The sequence below is a fragment of the Lagenorhynchus albirostris genome, chromosome 5 (genome assembly GCF_949774975.1).
Source record: "Lagenorhynchus albirostris chromosome 5, mLagAlb1.1, whole genome shotgun sequence".
Taxonomy (NCBI): domain Eukaryota; kingdom Metazoa; phylum Chordata; class Mammalia; order Artiodactyla; family Delphinidae; genus Lagenorhynchus; species Lagenorhynchus albirostris.
In genome coordinates, this window is record NC_083099.1 from 52,046,985 (window position 1) to 52,068,837 (window position 21,853).

A 21,853-nucleotide genomic window follows, 5' to 3' on the forward strand; every position below is an offset into this window, starting at 1 on the left:
CCTTATTAATATTTGCTGTTTGCCTGTGTTTTGATTTTGATTAATTTGAAAATAAGGAATTTAGACCTTATGAAGTCTTTTCTATAGAGACATGTTTGCTAGTACTATTTTTCTTATTTTCCTGCTGTTGTTCATCCTAAGTTGTATGTTTTTGTTTTGCTTTGGTTTATTTGAAAAACTGTGAAGTTGGAAGGGACTCGAGATCATTTCTTTCATTTCTCTCTATCTTTATGGTCAGATAAATGCCAAAACCGTGTAAGACAATGCTATCCTCTTTTTAATGATTTTCCCTTGATAAAGGGTCCATGAATTCCAGGTATCAGTCTCTCATAGTAAAGTAATTTTGGGGCAGGTTTAGCTGAACCCTTAAAAGTAGTTTAGCATTATTTCCTCTTAGTTTACCTATGTGATGCCTGAGCAAAATTTATCAGTTTTCCTCTCAAAACAACCCATATTAATGTCTCTTCCAGCTTTGTGCAGTGGCAGTATCATACCCAATGAGGTTTATCTGAGGCGTGCTATTATTGCTAATTGAAAACTTTTCCCTAAATGTTTATTCTATATTACAATAAAAAGATCAATCTGAATTACAGAATGTTTTCAAACAAATACATTAACTTACTTTTGATTTTACTGCACGTTGTGGACAAAAATATAAAAGACTTATAAGTTAATAAAAATGCAATTTATCAAATGCTTGTATATTTTATCAATATTCTTGACCACATTTCACTTATTTCTAGATTTACAAGTAATTTTGAAGGAGAGTCTGTCTTTTCTTAAAAAGCTATAAAATCGGGCTTCCCTCGTGGTGCAGTGGTTGAGAGTCCGCCTGCCGATGCAGGGGACACGGGTTCGTGCCCCGGTCTGGGAAAATCCCACATGCCGCGGAGCAGCTGGGCCCATGAGCCATGGCCACTGAGCCTGCACGTCCGGAGCCTGTGCTCCGCAACGGGAGAGGCCACAGCAGTGAGAGGCCCGCGTACCACAAAAAAAAAAAAAAAAACTATAGAATCTCAGGCTAGTTTCTCCTTATTTCCAGTTAGGATTCTGAATATTTGAAGAGTAAAATTTTCTTGGAATGGTTTTTTTTTTTTTTCATAAACACTGAGAGGCATAAAGGTAGAGTGGAAAGGCAAGCAGGTTTTCATCTTGGTGTTTTACTACTAATTTGTGGATCACTTTGTGTTAGTCATTTAGCCAGTCTGGGTGTGCAAGTTCCCATCCAATATAAAATGTTACATACTTTTATGTGTATAGGATCATAATCTCAATTCAGAAAATCATGTTCTCTGATTGACTGGATCTTTTTAAAAAAAAAATTTCTTTTTTACTAGATGAAAGAGTCTTTAAATTCTGTAGTGCTTTACAGTTTTCAAAAGTTTCATATACATAATGTCATCTAATCCCATAATAACCCTCTTTTTCCACACTACCCTTAAATTGCCCTCCTTGCTTCCATCTTCCCACCAGTAACCACTAGTTTGTTCTCTATATCTGTGAGTCTGCTTTTTTGTTTCATTCACTAGTGAGTCACTGGAGCTTTGAAAACGATGGTCACCCTTTAGTTTTCTAATGTGTAACATAATTTTTTAAGCTTTTATAAACTTGGATTACCAGTATTTCAACTAGTAGTTGTTTTTTAGCTGATTACAGGTTTGTCATACGTTTAAAATTTTAAAGCCTATGTTTTTTTCTACAGTGACGGCAATGTGTGCTGTCAAACATTTATTTGTAAAATAAAGGAAAAAGGAGTAGAAAAAACCTATAATCCCATAACCCAAATACTCCTAAAATTTTGTTGTATTTTCTTTCTGGTTTTTTTATGCATAACATTTTTTTCTTCTTTTGAATGTAGCCCACCATTTATCAAGTATTGTCACATCTATTGAACATTACCAAGAAGTTGATATTATAATTGTCCACTTTTACAGATGTGAAACTGCTACATACAGAGATTAAATAATTTTTCTAAAGTCAGTCATATAATAAATGCTGGACACTGAATTTGAACCCTTTTTTGTCTCAGTCTGTTCTCCTAAACCCTAATGTTGTCTTGCCCCCCCTTCTAATGAGATAAAATTGACATATAGCATTGTATTAGTTTTTTGTGTACAGCATAATGGATTGATATATGTATTGCAAAATGGTCAGCACAATAAGTTTAGTTAACATCTGCCACCACACATAGTTGTTTTTTTTTTCCTTTGTGATGAGAACTTTTAAGATCTACTCCCTTAGCAACTTTCAGATATACAAAACAGTATTGTTAACTATAGTCACCATGCTCTACATTACAGCCTAAGGACTTATTTTTCTTATAACTGGAAGTTTGCACCTTTTGACCACCTTTACGCATTTCACCCACTCCTCCCCCTGCCTCTGGCAACTACCAATCTGTTCTCTGTATCTATGAGGTTTTTTTTTTTAAATATTCCACATGTAAGTGAGATCATATAGTATTTGTTTTCTCTGACTTACCTCACGTAGCATAATGCCCTCAAGGTCCATCCATGTTGTCACAGATTGCAGGATAACCTTCTTTTCATGGCTGAATAATATTTCATTGTATATACCACATTTTCTTTATCCGTTGATTCATTTATGGACACTTAGTTTCTTTCCATGTCCTGACTATTACTAATGCTGTATTGCTTCTTGATTATCATGCTGTAGATTTATTCTTTTAATATGTAAATGAATAAACCGTGTAAATGTGGCTTAAGTTTGTACAGTTTTTCATATCATCTTATTGGTATGGTATTCCTGAGAAGCACTGGTATCTATTTTATAGCATTGCATAGTGGTTTCAGATATGGACTGTGGAATAAAGTAGATTTGGGTTTGAAGTAAGGTAACTTTAATTGCTTCAGTTTTCTTATCTGTAAAATGGGGATAGTAGTATCTGAATCATGGGTGGTTGTGAAATTTTTATTCTCAGTTTTTACATTTTTATAAGTCACTAAGCATAGTGCCTAACACTGAGCATTCAATAAATAACAATAGCAATTCATATTACCAATAAACTAAATTCAGAAGGCAAGTAAACTAATGTTTAGATGTTTTGTGAAGGACTAAAATCATTTTTTACCCACTGTGTTTACAACCACTGTCTGGCACTTAGATTTCTGTCAGTAAATATTTGCTGAACATTGGTCATGCTACTTTTAAATGTCCAAATTAGGACTGGAACTTAGTGTATTTTGTCATCCTAGATATCATGTGGATACCTTTAGCCTTATTCTTAATTTGCCTCCAACTTTTAGCATGCTAATATTTAGATTAAGTTGAGAATTTTTGAGATTGTTATGAACACCTCTTTTCCTATGTGTGAATTTTTCCTTTTCAGGGCTAATCACCATTGGTCCTTCTGCAAATGCCTGCTTTTGTATGGAACTATGATGAAACAAAAGAGAAAGGAAAGGGTTGGAGGGAGAATGTTTTCTTTCTGTGTTTGTGCTTTGTTATTTGTTAATTTAGTGTAAGTCCTAAGGTACCTTGTACTTGTTTCAGGAACAGGTGTATACTGGGAAATCTGCTAATTTGGAGTATTGTGAGCTAAGCAAAAGAGAAACCTATCTTGTATAAAAATAGATGGTAACAGGACAGAAGAAATCTTAGCGAGGAAGAAGAGAAGGAAGGAGCTTAGCTTTCTTAATCCCATCTGCTTACAACTTCCTCTACTTTTGCAATACACTTTGGGAGCTATGCTCTATGTCTTAGAACTATAGAATTCTCCTTTCTTATGGCCAGGAGGTAACTTTGGGAGCATCCGATGGAGAATTGTGTAATGGACTAGGAGGAGACATGTCCCAGGGTCTGTCCGAAACTGAGTCAAGCATATTCCTACAGAAACATTGTAAGAAATGGTGGCACTATGAATAATGATGTTTGGGGCTCGCCTGCCCACCTGGCTCCCCGTTTCTGATGGGGAGAACTGTGGTATAGATCAAGTAGAATGACATAGAATCAGGAGTCAGACAAGCCTGAGTATGAATACTCGTTCACAACTGTGTGATTTGGGACAAATTAATGTCTCTAAGCCTTAGTTTCTTTACTTGGTCCCTGAGCTAACAGTTGATTAGGGCAGAGATCTTTATTTAATCAACAAGCATGAGGATTTAAAGGTTAACCAGAAACAGTAGACTATTTTTCGGATCCCCTAGAGATTATTTTGCTCTTTGGTAACAATATTCTTATATAAGTATATGCAGCCATCCTGTAATTTTTTACACTTTAAAAATGTACCACTAGATTATATTGGCAGTGCTATAAGGTGGTTTTTTTTTTTTTTGCATCACCGTTTTCCAGATATCTCCCTTACTTATATTAAATACATAGGAAAATATAGTTAATAATAGCTTATTGAGCACTACTGTAGGGTTAGGGTTAGGGTTTCTTCTAAGTGCTAATCAAGTATTAACTAATTTAATCCTTTATGAGATAGGAGTCATTACTATCCTCATTTTTCATAATAGAAAATTGAGGCACTTTAAGGTTAAGTAACTTGCCTAACAGCACAAAACTAACAGGCTCTAGAACCAGTATTTAAAACTAACTAATCAGTGCCAGAATTCACTATATTATATTGTTCCAAGATTAGTCTTATTTATAATCTTTTTCTTTTGTTTCTTTCAAGTGCAGTTTTAAACAGTTAAATCTTTGTTCTTGACACTGTGAGCTGTTAAATTATTCTTGCTTGAGTTCACCTTTTTGCTATTGGAAGTAAATTTTTTCCCTTTTGGCTTTTCTGAATCTGCAGAATATAGGGTAGTGGTTCTTAAATTCTTTGGTCTCAGGGTCCCTTTTCATTCTTAAAAATGACTGAGGAACTTACGTTTATATGGTTTTGTCATTTTTGGGTTTTTTTGGCGGTACACGGGCCTCTCACTGTTGTGGCCTCTCCCGTTGCGGAGCACAGGCTCTGGACGCACAGTCTCAGCGGCCATGGCTTACAGGCCCAGCCGCTCCGCAGCATGTGGGATCTTCCCGGACCGGGGCACGAACCCGTGTCCTCTGCATCAGCAGGCGGACTCTCATCCACTGCGCCACCAGGGAAGCCCTATATGGGTTTTATCTATTGGTATTAACTGTTTTTGAAATTAAAACAAAAATCTAATAGTATTTTAAAGATGCATCAGTTTTTTTAACAGCTTTATTGAGGTACATTTTACATCTTTAAATTCAACCTTTTTAAAATATATGATTCAATGATTTTAATAACTTTACCACGTCATGCAACCACCACCATAAATCCATTTTAGAGCATTTCATCTTCCCCATTAAGATCCTTCATACCCATTTGTAGTAAACCCCATTCCTAGGCCCTGGTCCAGGCAACCACTAATCTACTTTCTTTTGAATTTGCCTTTTCTAGAAACTTCATATAAATGTGAATATATAATATGTGGTGTCTTATGTCTGGCTTCTTTCACTTAGCATATTTTTGAATTTCAACTATGATTTAGTACGTTAGTAGTTTGTTCCTTTGTGTGGCCAGATAATAGTCTATTATACGGCTAACCTACATTTCTTTATCCATTCACCAACTGATGGAAATTTAGCTTGTTTTCAGTTTTTGGCTGTTATGAATAATGCTGATACGAACATTATGTGCAAATCTTCGTTTGGGCATGCTTTCATTCTCTTCCGTAGATACTTAGGAGTAGTAGAATTGTTAGGTCATGTTGGTAGACTTATATTTAAAATTTTTGAGAAACTGCCAGGTTTTTACATCATTTTATATTCTCACCAGTAATCTATAAGAGTTCAGATTTCTACACATTCTTGCCAATACTTACCCTTTTTCTTTTATAGCCATTCTGGGATGTGAAGTGATTTTGATTTACATTTCCCTAATGATTAATGATGTTGAGCATCTTTTCATGTGCTTGTTAACCATTCATATATTACCTTTGTGAAATGTGTGCTTAGATCTGGTGCCCATTTTTTGGTTGGGTTGTTTGTTGTCTTACTGAGTTGTAAGAGTTCTCTGTAAACTATAGATACAAGTCCTTTATCAGCTATGTGTTTTGCAGAAATTTCCTCCCACCCTGTCATTGCTTGTCATTTCATTTATTTAGTGGTGTCTTTTGAAGTACCAAAATTTTTAATTTTGAAGAAGTCCTATTTATCCATTTTTGAAAATGTAATGTGCTTTTGGTGTCATATCTAAGAAATTTTTTCCTAACCCAAGGTTTTGAAGATTTTCTCCTATATTTTCTTCTAGAGGTTGTATTGTTTTAGCTCTTACAGTTAGGTCTAGAACCTATCTTGAGTTCATTTTTGGCTGAGGTGAGGGTTTAAGTTCATCTTTTTTTGTGTGGATATCCAGTTTTTAAAACATACATTAATAAATTTAAAGTAATAATGACTCATTATATGATAGATAAATAACGTGTTCTTTTAAAAAATAACTAATTTCCAAAACAAATAGTGAGGAGTGATGTTGATTTATGGTTTTTTTTCTGTCTGGCTTAATAGAAGACTATTTCTCCTGCCTACTTCTTAATTCATTCTGTTGCAGTATCACACATCATGTATATAGCCTCTAGAAAACTCTGTTGTATCCTTATGAGAGAATTAGAATAAAAAAGTCAAATAATGCCTTAGTAGTGTAGTAAAAATAGTTTAATCTCGTGGATCCCACTAAAAAAGTGTGTTTTGGGGGGGTCTGCATATAACACTTTGAAAAGCTCTTGTATAAGTTTATTGATTAATTTCTACTTTAAAGTCACTTTTAGGATTTCAATTAGGGCATGTCATTTCTTGGTATCTCATTTTATCATCTGATTTGTGTTTTGTTTTATTATCCTAGAAAGCTTTTAGGGTGTCTTCTAAATTTTTGAAAATATATAGTATTTTAGGATGATGATTGAGAAATTTTATAGGCCAGGGATTAGCAAACTGTAGTCAGTGGACCGAATCCAGCCAATTTAGGATTTTGGTAAAGTTTTGCTTGTTTTGGTAAGGGAAGTTTTATTGATACACAGCCACACATAATCATTTATGTATTATCTATGGCTCCTTCCACTCTACAAGGACAGAGTTGAGGACGTGTGACAGAAACCATGTGGCCTGCAAGCCTTAAAATACTTACCTTCTGGCCCTTTAAGTAAAGTTTGCTGACCCCTTTATAGATTACAGTTTCTAATGGCTGATGTTTCAGCATCAAGATCGAAAGTAGTTTTCTATAATTAATTAATTCTATAATTAATCACACCATCAGCTTTATAGTTAATAATTAGAAAAGATACTGAACTACCACATCATACTGGGAAGTTAGACTTAGTCTTCTTTTTTTTTTTAAATAAATTTATTTATTTGTTTTTGCCTGCATTGGGTCTTTGCTGCCGTGCACGGGCTTTTTCCTAGTTGCGGCAAGTGGGGGCTACTCTTCGTTGCGGTGTGCGGGCTTCTCATTGCAGTGGCTTCTCTTGTTGCGGAGCATGGGCCCTAGGTGTGTGGGCTTCAGTAATTGTGGTGCGTGGGCTCAGTAGTTGTGGCTCACGGGCTTAGTTGCTCCACAGCATGTGGGATCTTACCGGACCAGGACTCGAACCCTTGTCCCCTGCATTGGCAGGTGGATTTTTAACCACTGCGCCACCCAGGGAAGTCCCTAGACTTAAATCTTATTGACTTGACATTCTTTATATTTTCTTAATTATTTTTCAAAGGATATTTTCCTCATAGTCAAAAAGTTAATTTCCTGTTGAGGAGAAAGAATGTTATTAATTGTTATACACATCAAATTAAGATACATTGTAAAGTGCATCTTTCAAATGAATATCTTAAATATAAAAAGATGTTAAAGAGATTGTCAAAATCAATCTCCTTGTCCCATTTTGTGTTTTTTCAGGATGATCTTGAAGACCTTATTGTTAATTGGGATGAGAGCAAAAGTATTGGTGATATCTTTCTTAAATATGTAAGTATTTTATTTCCTTTTTAAGTTTTCAGATTAAAGTATCATCTCAACAAGGACTGACAGGGAATGAAAGTTACCTGTTTAAATGTGAGAGCTTTTTAAACACTTTGACATAGTTGTGTTTGTAAAATATATTGCAAGTGTTCTTCTCTTCTGAAACATGCCTTCTCTATACAGTCTAACACTTTCTTGATAGCTCAAGATCATCATTAGGAACACTAATTGTTGTATTGTGCTACAAACATTTTACTATATATATGTTATTTGCCTCTTATAAATAGCCACAGATTAATGATTTTTTTGGAATTTTCAGTAATCGAGTTTTAGTCATTTCTTTCCTTAGTTGATAGCAGTTTTTACTGTCTTTGTGTCTGCATAAAAGTTTCTAATGAACTGTTTCTTCTCTAAGATAAGAACAACATAGTTTATCAAATAAAGTATATTAATTTTGGATGAGATGCTGTGAATAGGATTTATAAATTTCTTTCAGTCTCTTTGGATATGATTTGTAAGTTTCACTGCCTTGGATTCTTGCCCATTTACTTTTGTTTTCCGAGGTCTCCTAACTTTGATCTTTACCCTGTATCCCTTAGATGTTTTTTTCTGGTTGGTTGAGAATTCCAAATATGCAAATTATTGTCCCATATCTTTTTGATACCTGTTAGTCTCAATTAGTCAAGTTCCTTTTTTTTTGTTTTCATTTTACCTAAAAATTACCCAGTACAGTTGGTCTTTTAATGGTGGTTTGGATCCTTCAGTAGATAATAGCATGTTCTTGGATTCTGTATAGATCAACTATAATTACTATATTCTGAACTTATAGAAGTTTTAAAACTTTGTCATGTTTATATCAATGCTATAAGCTTTCATATACTTCTTTTTCTTTTTGAGTCTTTGTTTGCTTTTCAGGCTTTAGGCTCTGGGTACCAATTGATGCATTTTGTTTAGCAGTTAACACAGTAGTTAGTGAAAAGTTTATAAAATAAATTCCTCTATTTAACTTGAGAAGAAACTTATTTTAAACTTTTATGTGGGTCCAGTATGTCAGATTTTGACTATTGATTATTCAACTTTAAGTTTCATTGACTAAGGGTAACATCCATTACCAATTAATGTGTTGTTTTTTTTAATTGTTGCTAGTCAAAAGATTTGGTAAAAACGTACCCTCCATTTGTGAACTTCTTTGAAATGAGCAAGGAAACAATTATTAAATGTGAAAAACAGAAACCAAGATTTCATGCTTTTCTGAAGGTAATGTGCATTTCTTTCAAATAAAAATCTAATAAGTTCATTAAAATTATACTTTTAGTAAAAATGTATCCATGTAAGAACACCTTAATGTTATCTGTTAACTTTAGCTTTACCTGAGAGTGGCAGTGATGTTTGGCTTCACAAGTTTTGACATGCTACAAGCAGGATCCAAGAGGCAGCTGAATGAATATGAATGTTGTCTGTGGTTTTGTTTTTTTTTTTTAATTTATTCATGTTTTAGTTCTCAAACACCTCTAAAAATTTTCCAATGAGTTTTGTTTTGCTTTTAATGATTTTTTTTCTTACCAGTGCCTTACTTTGTTTATCCAAATGGTATCAGCATAATTAATATTTTAAATTTGTTTTTTTTCTTTTGAATGGTGTAGATGTAAGAGAAACTCAAATGAAATGTATAAGAGTGCTTAGAGAACTCACTCTCTGTTTAAGGTGTTAATCCTTGGCTTGCCAGGAGGCCATTTCAGGCCTTGGGGGATTATTTAGCCACAGTAATCTGCCAGAGAACAACTGCCACCCTACTTCTGTTAGTTCTTATCAGGGCACAAATGATAAAAGTGTAATCTAGTAAATGTAATGTCTAATCTTTGCAGAAAACCTTTTAAATAATTATTGAATAAATTAATTCCTTTCAGATAAACCAAGCTAAACCAGAATGTGGGCGGCAAAGCCTTGTTGAACTTCTCATCCGACCAGTACAGAGGTTACCCAGTGTTGCATTACTTTTAAATGGTACTTGTCTGATCTGTTTCCAGACAATTTTGGATGTTTCTATGGAATTGTTTTGTTCTAAAAAATTTGAAAAATTTCTCATTTTCAAAATCCTCTTAGGTTTCAACTTTAAAGCTTATATCTTTTACATAGGAAATATCTTTATGGATAATCTGAATAATCACTGGTGCTACAAAAATTCACTCTGGCCTAAAATGCTTTATTTGTTGTGATGTCAATTATATTGACTAGTATTGTACTTTTTGTCTGTCTACTAAAAGTCTTCTTATATTTCATGGTGCATCACTAATTTCACGATCAGTTTACATCCACACGAAATTCACCCACAAAATTACAAGATCAGAGATGATTAATGTGTCTCAAGTGATTTAGTCTTTTTCTGAATCTTAGTAAAAGTTCTTTATGCTTCATTTTATGCTTTTTTTTCTTACATTGTGCAGAACACTCTTGAAACATACATCCGTTTATTCTAAAACTTAAACTACAGATATAAATGAAGGGGATTTTTATAGCAGAGTTAATTTTTATGAATAAATATGAATAAATTATGCCTGCATGAAAAGAAAGGCATATTTATATGCTTTTATATTACCTGACTAAAGTAGTGAATAGTTATAGGACAGTCAATTTTTTTTTTATTATTTTTATTTTTTTTAATTATTATTATTTTTTTTGCGGTACGCGGGCCTCTCACTCTTGTGGCCTCTCCAGTTGCGGAGCACAGGCTCTGGACGCACAGGCTCAGCGGCCGTGGCTCACGGGCCCAGCTGCTCCGCGGCATGTGGGATCCTCCCGGACCGGGGCACGAACCCATGTCCCCTGCATTGGCAGGTGGACTCTCAACCACTATGCCACCAGGGAAGCCCAATTTTTATATTTTTTAAATTTAAGTATGAAAATTAAATTACAAATAGGAATAAGTATAATAAAGCATTTTGGTCCCCAAACCTTAACTACAATAGTGTGTGTAGCAGATAAGGAGGCTAAGTTTGTGACTTTAATCTATTGTCTTTAAAGTATATTGGTTAAACTATGAGTTATGGTTGTAACTACAAAAATTGATCATTTTTATTCTCTTTGAGGTTATCTAATGTAGTTTAGAATTACTAACATATAAGATGATTTCCCCAGTCTTTAAAAGCTATCCTGTTTTACAGATTATAAGAAGAATATATGAACACATGAACTTTTAACTTTACAAAGCAGGGTATTTTTTAAATTTATCTTCATTATTGTTTCCTTAAGTACTTATAGGAATCCCATCAGATGTTGTCATGACTAAAATGAACTTGATTTCTAAGTCTTTCTTCTATCATTCCACTTAAAAGATTAGGTGGGCCTGGTATTGGGGAACAAACAGTTAGATGGAACATTATAAGCAACTTGGATAAGAAGAGTCAAAGTGTAAGCATCTCATGAACCTACAAACTAAACAAAACCATCTCTTGAGGACACCAACTGCTTTCTGTGATGGAGCCATGGACCCCGCTATGAAATATGGCATATATAATGATTTCTTAGCTAATGGAGAATCATGTGTTTTCCTTCAGCACTATGGAGAGAGTTTGAAGAATCTAGGAGTCCTCAAGCTTTACTAGAAGGGAATTGAAATAGTGTAAGAAAATCTGTTACATATTCTGGAAATTTAGTCAATGAAAAAACATGGAAACTTTAATACATTTAAGAAGAGAGCTCTTAAAAGGGAACATTGCATAAAACATTTTTTTTTTTTTTTTTTTTTTTGCGATACGCGGGCCTCACACTGTTGTGGCCTCTCCCATTGCGGAGCACAGGCTCCGGACGTGCAGGCTCAGTGGCCAATGGCTCACAGGGCTCAGCCGCTCCGCAGCATGTGGTATCTTCCTGGACCAGGGCACGAACCCGTGTCCCCCTGCATCGGCAGGCGGACTCTCAACCACTGCACCACCAGGGAAGCCTGCATAAAACAAGTAAAAGTTAGATATTATTTTTTAAAAATTAATCAACCTGTATCTATCAAAGTGGACAGCATTTTTAAGTCATAGTTGGAGAACTAATGAATTTTTTTTAATCATAGAGAAAACATTTTATCATTACAGATCTTAAGAAGCATACAGCTGAAGAAAATCCTGACAAAAGCACTCTAGAAAAAGCTATTGGATCACTAAAGGAAGTAATGACGTAAGTACATTATTTCAATTTTTTATTGCTCCTTAGATTTAAAATGGAATTGGTAGAACAACTAGAATCATAAATGGTGAGAAAAATATCAGTAGCATAATTCTGTAATAGTATCTAAATTATTTTATAGTAGTGTAGTCACACATTAAAATGTTAGAAGTATTGTTTAGTATACAATAATTAATTTAAAACATATTTCTGAAGGTATTGAACTATTATGCAGAGAGTAACAATGGTTTAGAAATTTGAAAATTGTAAAAAATACACTAGTAGACATTTTCTTCATATACCTCCAGTCTTAGCTTGTTTTTGTCTTCATATTCTTATAAACTACCCAAATGGAAATTGGGAATTTGACCATGATGTAAAGAAGAAGTTTATAATGCTTTTTTCACATTAGCTTTGACTTTTTGTTTCTTACTTTGAATTCTATGGAATTAAATTGATACAGTTTGTTGGAGATGTATTAGAAGTATAAACTCAAAGAAATTTACTAGGGAACTTGATTGTTAAACTTAAGCTGTTTACTGTAGGTTTAACTTGAAGACATAGCATTAATCAGAAATGATTTTTTCCTGACTAATATGATCAAAATTGAAAACTCTGTTGCTGTTAATTGTTTTGCTTCATGAAGGGCGAGGGCATTTCACTTCTTTGAGCTTTACATAATAAACATATTCAGTAGATTTAAATGATTTCTGAGATTCCATGAGGTGCTTCTATGTGAAATTGCGTTTCTTAAAAATACTTGCAAAGGAGCTCCTAGAGAGAAAGATTACTATCTCTAGTGAAACGATCCAGCAGTAGCATAATGCTCAAATTAATGAATACCAGCTTCTGTTGCTGCTGAAAGCATTATGCATATTTTGGCTTTTGCTTATGTTTGTATATTATATGTTAATCAGCCAGCCTTCATGCTTTTGCTTTGTTGTTTTGGGATCAGGATAATAGTGTTTTTCAACACTTTGTGGTTTAACGTACTCACACGTTATTTAACTTGATCCTTTCTACAAACTACGAATTAAGCAGTGAGTGTTAACGTATTTTCATAAAAGAAAAAAGCTTTTAGGTTTGTTGATTTTTTTCTATTCTCTATTTCATTCATTTTCACTCTGATCTTTATGATTTCTTTTTTCCTGCTTGCTTTAGATTTAGCTTGCTCTTTTTTCCTCCCCAGTGTCTTACAGTAGAAGGCTAGGAAACTGGTTTGAGATCTTTTTTTTTCTTTTTTTTTTTTTGCTGTACGCGGGCCTCTCACTGTTGCGGCCTCTCCCGTTGTGGAGCACAGGCTCCGGACGCACAGGCTCAGCGGCCATGGCTCACAGGCCTAGCCGCTCCGCGGCATGTGGGATCTTCCCGGACCGGGGCACAAACCCGTGTCCCCTGCATCAGCAGGCGGACTCTCAACCACTGCGCCACCAGGGAAGCCCGAGATCATTTTTTTTTTTTTTTTTTGCGGTATGCGGGCCTCTCACTGCTGTGGCCTCTGCCGTTGCAGAGCACAGGCTCCGGACGCTCAGGCTCAGCGGCCATGGCTCATGGGCCCGGCTGCTCCGCGGCATGTGGGATCCTCCCGGACCGCGGCACGAACTTGTGTCCCCTGCATCAGCAGGCGGACTCTCAACCACTGCGCCACCAGGGAAGCCCCGAGATCATTTTTTTAATTGTACACTTTTTTTTTCACTTCTTTAAATTTATTTATTTATTTATTTTTGGCTGCACTGGGTCTTCATTGTTATCTTCTTTGCTGTGCGGGGGCTTTCTCTAGTTGCGGTGAGCAGGGGCTACTCTTCATTGCGGTGTGCGGGCTTCTCATTGTGGTGGCTTCTCCTGTTGTGGAGCACAGGCTCTAGACGTGCAGGCTTCAGTAGTCGTGTCACGTGGGCTCTAGAGCGCAGGCTCAGAAGCTGTGGCACACAGGCTTAGTTGCTCCGTGGCATGTGGGATCTTCCTGGACCAGGGCTCAAACCCATGTCACCTGCATTGGCAGGCAGATTCTCAACCACTGCGCCACCAGGGAAGCCCCTAATTGTACACTTTTATAGCTATAAATTTCCCTTTAAGCATTGCTTTAGTCATATTCCATAAATTTTGTGTTTTTGTTTATCTGAAAGTATTTTCTAATTTCCCTTGTGATTACTTCTTGACCCATTGGTTGTGTAGGAGTGTTTTGGCTAATTCCCACATATTTGTGAATTTTCAAAATTTCCTTTTGTTATCAATTTCTGATTTTACTTCATTGTTTATGGAAAATATACTTTGTATTATTTCAGTCCTTTCAAACTTTTTGAGGCCTATTTTATGGCTTAACCTGGAGAATGTTCCATGTATACTTGAATATTGTGCTCTTTCTCAGCATTTTACTTTCAGTCTATTTATGTCTTTGTATGTAAAGTGTATCTTTTGTATACAGGATATAATTGGCCTTGCATTGTTTCCTGTCTCACAGGAATTGACTTCCAGTGACTTGAGAACCCTGTTTCGTTATACTTTGATTGTTTTTATTTTTTTAGTTGTTTCAGGCAGAGTATATTTTTTTCCTCCTTATTCCATCTTGTCCATTAGTCTTAATTTTTATTTCAGTGAAATGATTAGCATATGACTTAGGAATGATTTGCATAAAACCTTACCTGAACTTACACTTAGATTATGAGAACCTGAAGTTTATACCATTGTAACGTATTTTAGGAAGTGAGTGAGTATAGTGAGTATAATTTAAAAAAAAGACACAATATTGTAAGGACTAAAGCAAAATATACTTCTCTGAAGGGTTGTATGAAATTTTTTTTAATGTAGTGGGATACTTTTAGGGAATATTTTAACTGATACAGGTATCAAAATTAAGATAGACTCACATGGAAGGATTTTTGTTTGTGACACAAGATGTATGTATATACAGTTTTTATAGTCTTGTTCTAAAAGTAACCTTATTAATTTTTCAGCCATATTAATGAGGATAAGAGAAAGACAGAAGCTCAAAAGCAAATTTTCGATGTTGTTTATGAAGTAGATGGATGTCCAGTAGGTATTCATTTTTGATGATTGTCAACTTATTTTCTTTTTCTTGTTAACGGTTGACCCTTGAACAACTGGGTGTTAAGGGCATCAGCCCCACCAGTGCAGTAGAAAATCTGCATGTAACTTTATAGTTGGCCCTTTGTTTCTGTGGTTCTGTATTCATGGATTCAACCAATCATGGATCGTGTAGTACTTATTTATTGAAAAAACACTGTGTATAAGTGGACCAACACAGTTCAAACCTGTGTTGTTAAAGGCTCAACTGTAGATTCTGCAGTTATAATATAAACAGAATCTCAACACAACTTTCTTTTAAATTATAACTTTTACAAATTATTTGCTATAAAGTAATCTTTTTTATTAATATTTTCAATCTATTCAGGCTAATCTTTTATCTTCTCACCGAAGCTTAGTTCAGCGAGTTGAAACAGTTTCTCTAGGTGAGCACCCCTGTGACAGAGGAGAACAAGTAACCCTCTTCCTCTTCAATGACTGCCTAGAGGTAAAGTTGTCCTTAATACAGTATAATAACACTGCTGTTTTGTGTGACTTCACTGAATGTTTAAAACCAAACTTTGATTTAATTACAAAAACTTTAAATTAATTTAATTAAGTGATTAAAGTAAATAGCTTAAAGTGAACTTAATCACATTTTTTTGATGAGACTGGTTGTTGACTTAATACTATTAATTGAATGCTTTTAGGAGAAGGCCTAATATTAAGAAATGTGATGATTTTTTATGACTTCAGATCCAAGTCACAATGAAAATTTAGTTTATTTCCATGCAAATAAATGCTTAGGTGAAGAATTTTAGGAACTTCTTATATCTATGTATATTTCTTCAAGATTTACAAAATAATTATGAGTTCTTTTTGAAATTTAAGTAGATTTTTCCAGCAAAGAAATCAGTATTTTGTTGAAGAAGGAGATAAGTGGATTATTTAATACAATGAATTTACAATCCCCTGATTTCTTCCTTAAGTCTGCAGGTTTTAGAGTGAGTTAATGGTCAGTTTATCAGATGCGGTGCAATGATTCTAATTCTAAAATTCTTATCTATCCAAGTAAATTTTTTCCCCATATTAGTCCTACAGGCAGATTGAACTATATTTATGTGCTTTTTCAACCCCTTTCTTTCATTCTTTTATTCGTGTATTTTTAATCAACTAAACAGTCTAATTGGGGGATATAAAGGAATGTATTTTCCTTCATCTCAGAAAATAGAACACATTCTGTCTTCTAATGATAAAGTCATTAACCAGGAGACTCATTTGACATTTGTGTTATTGGGTAAGTTTTTGTTGCATTCATTGAAGTGATTTTGATGAGTTGCCTTTTTCTTTAAAATTTATACTTCTTCCTTTTATTCCTTTCTACTTCATTTCTTATCTAGTGCTACCCTCTTGTATCATGCACATTAGTATTTTTTTTTTAACATCTTTATTGGAGTCTAATTTTTTTTTTTTTTTTTGCGGTACGCGGGCCTCTCACTGTTGTGGCCTCTCCCGTTGCGGAGCACAGGCTCCGGACGCGCAGGCTCAGCAGCCATGGCTCACGGGCCCAGCCGCTCCGCGGCATGTGGGATCCTCCCGGACTGGGGCACGAACCCGTGTCCCCTGCATTGGCAAGCGGACTCTCAACCACTGCGCCACCAGGGAAGCCCTGGAGTATAATTGATTTACAATGGTGTGTTAGTTTCTGCTTTATAACAAAATGAATCAGCTATACATATATCCCGATATCTCCTCCCGCTTGCATCTCCCTCCCACCATCTCTATCCCACCCCACTAGGTGGTCACAAAGCACCAAGCTGATCTCCCTATGCTATGTGGCTTCTTTCCACTAGCTATCTGTTTTACATTTGGTAGTGTATATATGTCCATGCCAGTCTCTCACTTTGTCCCAGCTTACCCTTCCCCCTTCCCGTGTCCGCAAGTCCATTCTCTATGTCTGCCTCTTTATTCCTGTCCTGCCCCTAGGTTCTTCAGAACCTTTTTTTTTTGTATTACATATATATGTGTTACCATATGGTGTTTGTTTTTCTCTTTCTGACTTAACTTCACTCTGTATGACAGACTCTAGGTCCATCCACCTCACTACAAATAACTCAGTTTTGTTCTTTTTATGGCTGAGTAATATTCCATTGTATATATGTGCCACATCTTCTTTATCCATTCATCTGTTGATGGACAGACACTTAGGTTGCTTCCATGTCCTGGCTATTATAAGTAGAGCTGGAATGAACATTGTGGCACATGACTCTTTGTTTTTTTGGGTTTTTTTTTAATTTTTCAATTTTATTTTATTTATTTTTTTATACAGCAGGTTCTTATTAGTTATCCATTTTATACATATTAGTGTATATATGTCAATCCCAATCTCCCAATTCATCACACCACCACTCTCCCCCTTGGTGTCCATAACATTTCTTCTCTACATTTGTGTCTCTATTTCTGCCCTGCAAACTGGTTCATCTGTACCATTTTTCTAGGCTCCACATATATGCGTTAATATACAATATTTTTCTCTTTCTGACTTACTTCACTCTGTATGACAGTCTCTAGATCCATCCACATCTCTACAAATGACCCAATTTTGTTCCTTTTTATGGCTGAGTAACATTCCATTGTATATATGTACCACATCTTCTTCATCCATTCATCTGTCAATGGGCATTTGTGTGTATTGAAGAATCCTTGCATTCCTGGGATAAACCCCACTTGATCATGGTGTATGATCCTTTTAATGTGCTGTTGGATTCTGTTTGCTAGTATTTTGTTGAGGAATTTTGAATCTATGTTCATCAGTGATATTGGCCTGTAGTTTTCTTTCTTTGTGACATCTTTGTCTAGTTTTGGTATCATGGTGATGGTGGCCTCGTAGAATGAGTTTGGGTGTGTTCCTCCCTCTGCTATATTTTGGAAGAGTTTGAGAAGGATAGGTGTTAGCTCTTCTCTAAATGTTTGATAGAATTCACCTGTGAAGCCATCTGATCCTGGGCTTTTGTTTGTTGGAATATTTTTTATTTTATTTTATTTTATTTATTTTTTTGTTTGTTGGAATATTTTTAATCATAGTTTCAAATGCAGTGCTTGTGATTGGTCTGTTCATAGTTTCTATTTATTCCTGGTTCAGTCTTGGAAGGTTGTGCATTTCTAAGAATTTGTCCATTTCTTCCAGGTTGTCCATTTTATTGGCATATAGTTGCTTGCAATAGTCTCTCATAATCCTTTGTATTTTCTGCATTGTCAGTTGTTACTTTTCCTATTTCTTTTCTAATTCTATTGATTTGAGTCTTCTCCCTTTTTTTCTTGATGAGCCTAATGGTTTATCAATATGGTTTATTTTCTCAAAGAACCAGCTTTTAGTTTTATTGATCTTTGCTATTGTTTCCTTCATTTCTTTTTCATTTATTTCTGATCTGATCTTTATGACTTCTTTCCTTCTGCTAACTTTGGGGTTTTTTTGTTCTTCTTTCTCTAATTGCTTTAGATGTAAGGTTAGGTTGTTTATTTGAGATGTTTCTTGTTTCTTGAGGTAGGATTGTATTGCTGTAAAGTTCCCCCTTAGAACTGCTTCTGCTGCATCCCATGGGTTTTGGGTCGTCGTGTTTTCCTTGTCATTTGTTTCTAGGTTGTTTTTTTTTTTTTTTTTTTTTTGTGGTACACGGGCCTCTCACTGCTGTGGCCTCTCCCGTTGTGGAGAACAGGCTCCGGAAGCGCAGGTGCAGCGGCCATGGCTCACGGGCCCAGCGAGTCCGCGGCACGCGGGACCCTCCCGGACTGGGGCACGAACCCGTATCCCCTGCACCGGCAGGCAGACTCCCAACCACTGCGCCACCAGGGAAGCCCTCCAGCTTTCTTTTGATTTCCTTTTGCTTGGAATATCTTTTTCCATCCCTTCACTTTCAGTCTGTATGTGTCCCTAGGTCTGGAGTGGGTCCCTTGTAGACAGCATATGTATGGGTCTTGTTTTTGTATCCATTCACCCAGTCTGTGTCTTTTGGTTGGAACACTTAATCCATTTACATTTAAGGTAGTTGTCGATATGTATGTTCCTATTACCATTTTCTTAATTGTTTTGGGTTTGTTATTGTAGGTCTTTTCCTTCTTTCGTTTTTCCTGCCTAGAGAAGTTCCTTTAGCATTTCTTGTAAAGCTGGTTTGGTGGTGCCGAATTCTCTTAGCTTTTGCTTGTCTGTAAAGGTTTTAATTTCTCCATCAAATCTGAATGAGATCCTTGCTGGGTAGAGTAATCTTGGTAGTAGGTTTTTCCCTTTCATCACTTTAAATATGTCCTGCTACTCCCTTCTGGCTTGCAGAGTTTCTGCTGAAGGATCAGCTGTTAACCTTATGGGGATTCCCTTGTATGTTATTTGTTGTTTTTCCCTTGCTGCTTTTAATATTTTTTCTTTGTATTTAATTTTTAGTAGTTTGATTAATTTCTGTCTTGGTGTGTTTCTCCTTAGATTTATCCTGTATGGGACTCTCTGTGCTTCCTGGATTTGATTGACTATTTCCTTTCCCATATTAGGGAAGTTTTCAACTATAATCTCTTCAAATATTTTCTCAGTCCCTTTCTTTTTCTCTTCATATTCTGGGACCCCTATAATTTGAATGTTGGTGTGTTTAATGTTGTCCCAGAGGTCTCTGAGACGGTCCTCAGTTCTTTTCATTCTTTTTTTTCTTTATTCTGCTCTGCGGTAGTTATTTCCACTATGGTATCTTCCAGGTCACTTATCTGTTCTTCTTTCTCAGTTATTCTGCTATTGATTCCTTCTAGAGAATTTTTAATTTCATTTATTGTGCTGTTCATCATTGTTTGTTTGCTCTTTAGTTCTTCTAGGTCCGTGTTAAACACTTCTTGTATTTCCTCCATTCTATTTCCAAGATTTTGGATCATCTTTACCATCATTACTCTGAATTTGTTTTCAGGTACACTGCCTATTTCCTCTTCATTTGTTTGGTCTGGTGGGTTTTTACCTTGCTCCTTCATCTGCTGTGTGTTTCTCTGTCTTCTCATTGTTCTTAACTTACTGTGTTTGGGGTTTCCTTTTCGCAGGCTGCAGGTTCGTAGTTCCCATTGATTTTGGTGTCTGGCCCAGCGGCTAAAGTTGGTTCAGTGGGTTGTGTAGGCTTCCTGGTGGAGGGGACTGGTGCCTGTGTTCTGGTGGATGAGGCTGGATCTTGTCTTTCTGGTGGACATGACTGCATCTGGTGGTGTGTTTTGTGGTTTTGTGGTGTCTGTGACCTTATTATGATTTTAGGCAGCCTCTCTGCTAATGGGTAGTGTTGTGTTCCTGTCTTGTTAGTTGTTTGGGATAAGGTATCCAGCACTGTAGCTTGCTGGTCGTTGAGTGGAGCTGGGTCTTAGCGTTGAGGTGCAGATCTCTGGGAGAGCTTTCGCAGTTTGATATTACATGGAGTCGGGAGTTCTCTGGTAGACCAGTATCCTGAACTTGGCTCTCCCACGTCAGAGGCACAGGCCTGACACCTGGCTGGAGCACCAAAACCCTGTTAGCCACATGGCTCAGAAGAAAAGGGAGAAACAAAGACATAAAGAAAGAAAGAAAAATAAATAAAATGAAGTTATTAAAATAAAAAATAAAAACGTTATTAAAAATAAAAAAATAAGAAGTAATTTAAAAAAAGAAAAGAAAGAAGAGAACGACCAAAGCAAAAAACAGATCCACCAATGATAACAAGCGCCAAAAAGTATACTAAAAAAAAAAAAGCAGACAGACAGAGCCTTAGGACAAATGGTCAAAGCAACGCTATACAGACAGAATCACACAAAGAAGCACACACATACACATTCACAAAAAGAGAAAAAGGGGGAAAAAATCTATGTATTAAAAAAAAAAAATAGGAAGAGAGCAACCAAAGCAATAAACAAATCTACCAATGATAATAAACTCTAAATACTAAACTAAGATAAACATAAGACCAGTCACAAATTAGATGCAGAAAGCAAACCCCAAGTCTACAGTTGCTCCCAAAGTCCAGCTCCTCAATTTGGGATGATTCGTTGTCTATTCAGGTATTCCACAGATGCAGGGTACATCAGGGTGGCTGTGGAGATGTCATCCGCTGCTCCTGAAGCTGCAGGGAGAGATTTCCTTTCTCTTCTTTGTTCCCACAGCTCCTGGAGTTCAGCTTTAGATTTGGCCCTGACTCTGCATGTAGGTCGCCTGAGCTCATCTGTTTCCACCCAGACAGGACGGGGTTAAAGGAGCAGCTGATTAGGGGGTTCTGGCTCACTCAGGCCGGGGGGAGGGAGGGGTACGGAATGTGGGGCCGAGCGTGCCGCGGCAGAGGCCCACATGACGTTGCAACAGCCTGAGGTGCGCCGTGTGTTCTCCCGGGGAAGTTGTCCCTGGATCACAGGACCCTGGCAGTGGCGGGCTGCACAGGCTCGCAGGAGGGGAGGTGTGAGTAGTGACCTGTGCTCGCACACAGGCTTCTTGGTGGCAGCAGCAACAGCCTTGGTGTCTCATGCCTGTCTCTCGTGTCCGCGCTGATAGCCGCGACTTGCACCCATCTCTGGACCTCATTTAGGCGGTGCTCTGAATCCCCTCTCCTCGTGCACCCCAAAACAATGATCTCTTGCCTTTTCGGCAGCTCCATACTTTTTCCCGGACTCTCTCCTGACTAGCTGTGGTGCACTAGTCCCTTCAGGATGTGTTCACGCTGCCAACCCCATTCCTCTCCCTGGGATCTGATGGAAGCCCAAGCCTCAGCTCCCAGCCCC

The 21,853-nt window shown here is 36.5% G+C and overlaps 1 protein-coding gene and 1 non-coding gene across 14 annotated transcripts in view; both read left to right on the forward strand.

Annotated features, from left to right (window-relative positions):
- ECT2 (epithelial cell transforming 2) overlaps positions 1–21,853 on the forward strand; it is a 62,028-nt gene that overhangs the window by 21,889 nt on the left and 18,286 nt on the right. For all 13 annotated transcript variants that reach the window (XM_060150008.1, XM_060150014.1, XM_060150019.1 and 10 more), the window contains 6 exons: positions 7,859–7,927; positions 9,068–9,178; positions 9,829–9,925; positions 12,004–12,085; positions 15,028–15,106; positions 15,486–15,605. In XM_060150008.1, the coding sequence (XP_060005991.1) occupies positions 7,859–7,927; positions 9,068–9,178; positions 9,829–9,925; positions 12,004–12,085; positions 15,028–15,106; positions 15,486–15,605 (558 nt within the window). The remainder of the gene's footprint in view (positions 1–7,858; positions 7,928–9,067; positions 9,179–9,828; positions 9,926–12,003; positions 12,086–15,027; positions 15,107–15,485; positions 15,606–21,853) is intronic.
- LOC132521418 (U4 spliceosomal RNA) lies at positions 469–609 on the forward strand. Its single transcript, XR_009540868.1, has one exon. It is a non-coding gene; the product is annotated as a U4 spliceosomal RNA (small nuclear RNA).